The sequence below is a fragment of the Myotis brandtii genome, unplaced genomic scaffold (genome assembly GCF_000412655.1).
Source record: "Myotis brandtii unplaced genomic scaffold, ASM41265v1 scaffold454, whole genome shotgun sequence".
NCBI lineage: Eukaryota > Metazoa > Chordata > Mammalia > Chiroptera > Vespertilionidae > Myotis > Myotis brandtii.
Window position 1 is genome coordinate 236,156 of NW_005367354.1, and position 1,109 is coordinate 237,264.

The following is a 1,109-nucleotide window of genomic DNA, read 5'->3' on the forward strand; positions in this document are numbered from 1 at the left end:
GCTGGCCTAAGGGATCATCTACAAGCCAACTTCCCCCTCCCCACTTTTACCAATAAAGAAACAGCCTCAGAGAGGAAATATGACTCATATTAATCTCAGTGAACCTCCTCTATCGGCCCCACTTTCTACATTGAGAAACGAAGATCCAGAGAAGTCACGTTGCTGGTAAGCCACACCACCTGGCTGCAACAAGGCCAACGGGCTTCAGAGGCAAGCTCTTTGCCACCAGCAATGCAGTCTGATCCGGTCAGAATGTCCCCACAGAGGAGCCGGCAGCTGCCTCTCCCATGCCACCCAGTGTTCTGGTGCCTGCTCGCAGTGGGGCTCTGCTCAGCGTGCATCTCCCCCAGCAGAACAAACTTGCCTACATGCACCCTGAGAGCGGCCCCAGGGAGCGAACAGGCAGGAGGTTACCAGCAGGAAAGGGGGCCCAGGATGTGCTGCTGCTCTGTCCTACCTCATAGAGGATGTCCAGGGCCTGTTGAATGTGCCGAACATATTCCCTGGCTGAATGGGCCTCCTGTGAAAAAAGAAGGGCTCTCCTCAGCCCTGGGCGCTCCTCAGAGGAGGAGAGTGGTCTGTTCCCAGCTGAGAGAGCCCTGGGCACCCAGGATGGTGGCAGAGTGGATTTGCACAGGGGCTTGGATGGCACTGGACCGGCTAGAAGCCCAGCCCTCATTGCTGGTGGACAGGGTCTCTATTAGACACCATGAATCATCCCCACTGCACCCCCCTCCGTGGCATCTCAAGCCCACAGGCAGCCCCTGGCAGTGCTGGGCCTGCCACTCCTCCAGACCTTTCCGTCACTGGCCTCATTCTTCTCCAACCATATGGCCATGCAGGCCCCATGGGCTCCCCCGACCCATCTTCCGACTGAAGCTGGTTAAGCCCCTTCCTAGTTAGTCCTGTGGGGTGGCAGTCAGGTCCTTTTCACAAAAATACTCTCAGTATAAACCTGCTTACACAAGGGACAGGCATTCTGGGGCTAGTGGAGACATTTTCCTGTCCCAAGTCCCCACAGGTGGCTCTGAGGTCACTTCTGGCTTCCTGGACCCTGTTGAGTCCAAGATGCAATGACATTTCAATCCCCCTGGGGCGGTGTCACTGCC

At 56.8% G+C, this 1,109-nt stretch overlaps 1 protein-coding gene across 1 annotated transcript in view; it reads right to left on the minus strand.

Annotated features, from left to right (window-relative positions):
- The window catches only part of PLB1 (phospholipase B1), a 130,676-nt gene that overhangs the window by 12,455 nt on the left and 117,112 nt on the right, over window positions 1-1,109 (minus strand). The window contains exons 53-54 of the mRNA XM_014546609.1: window positions 458-520; window positions 123-183 (exon numbers count right to left, since the gene is read on the minus strand). Coding sequence (XP_014402095.1) covers window positions 123-183; window positions 458-520 — 124 coding nt within the window. The remainder of the gene's footprint in view (window positions 1-122; window positions 184-457; window positions 521-1,109) is intronic.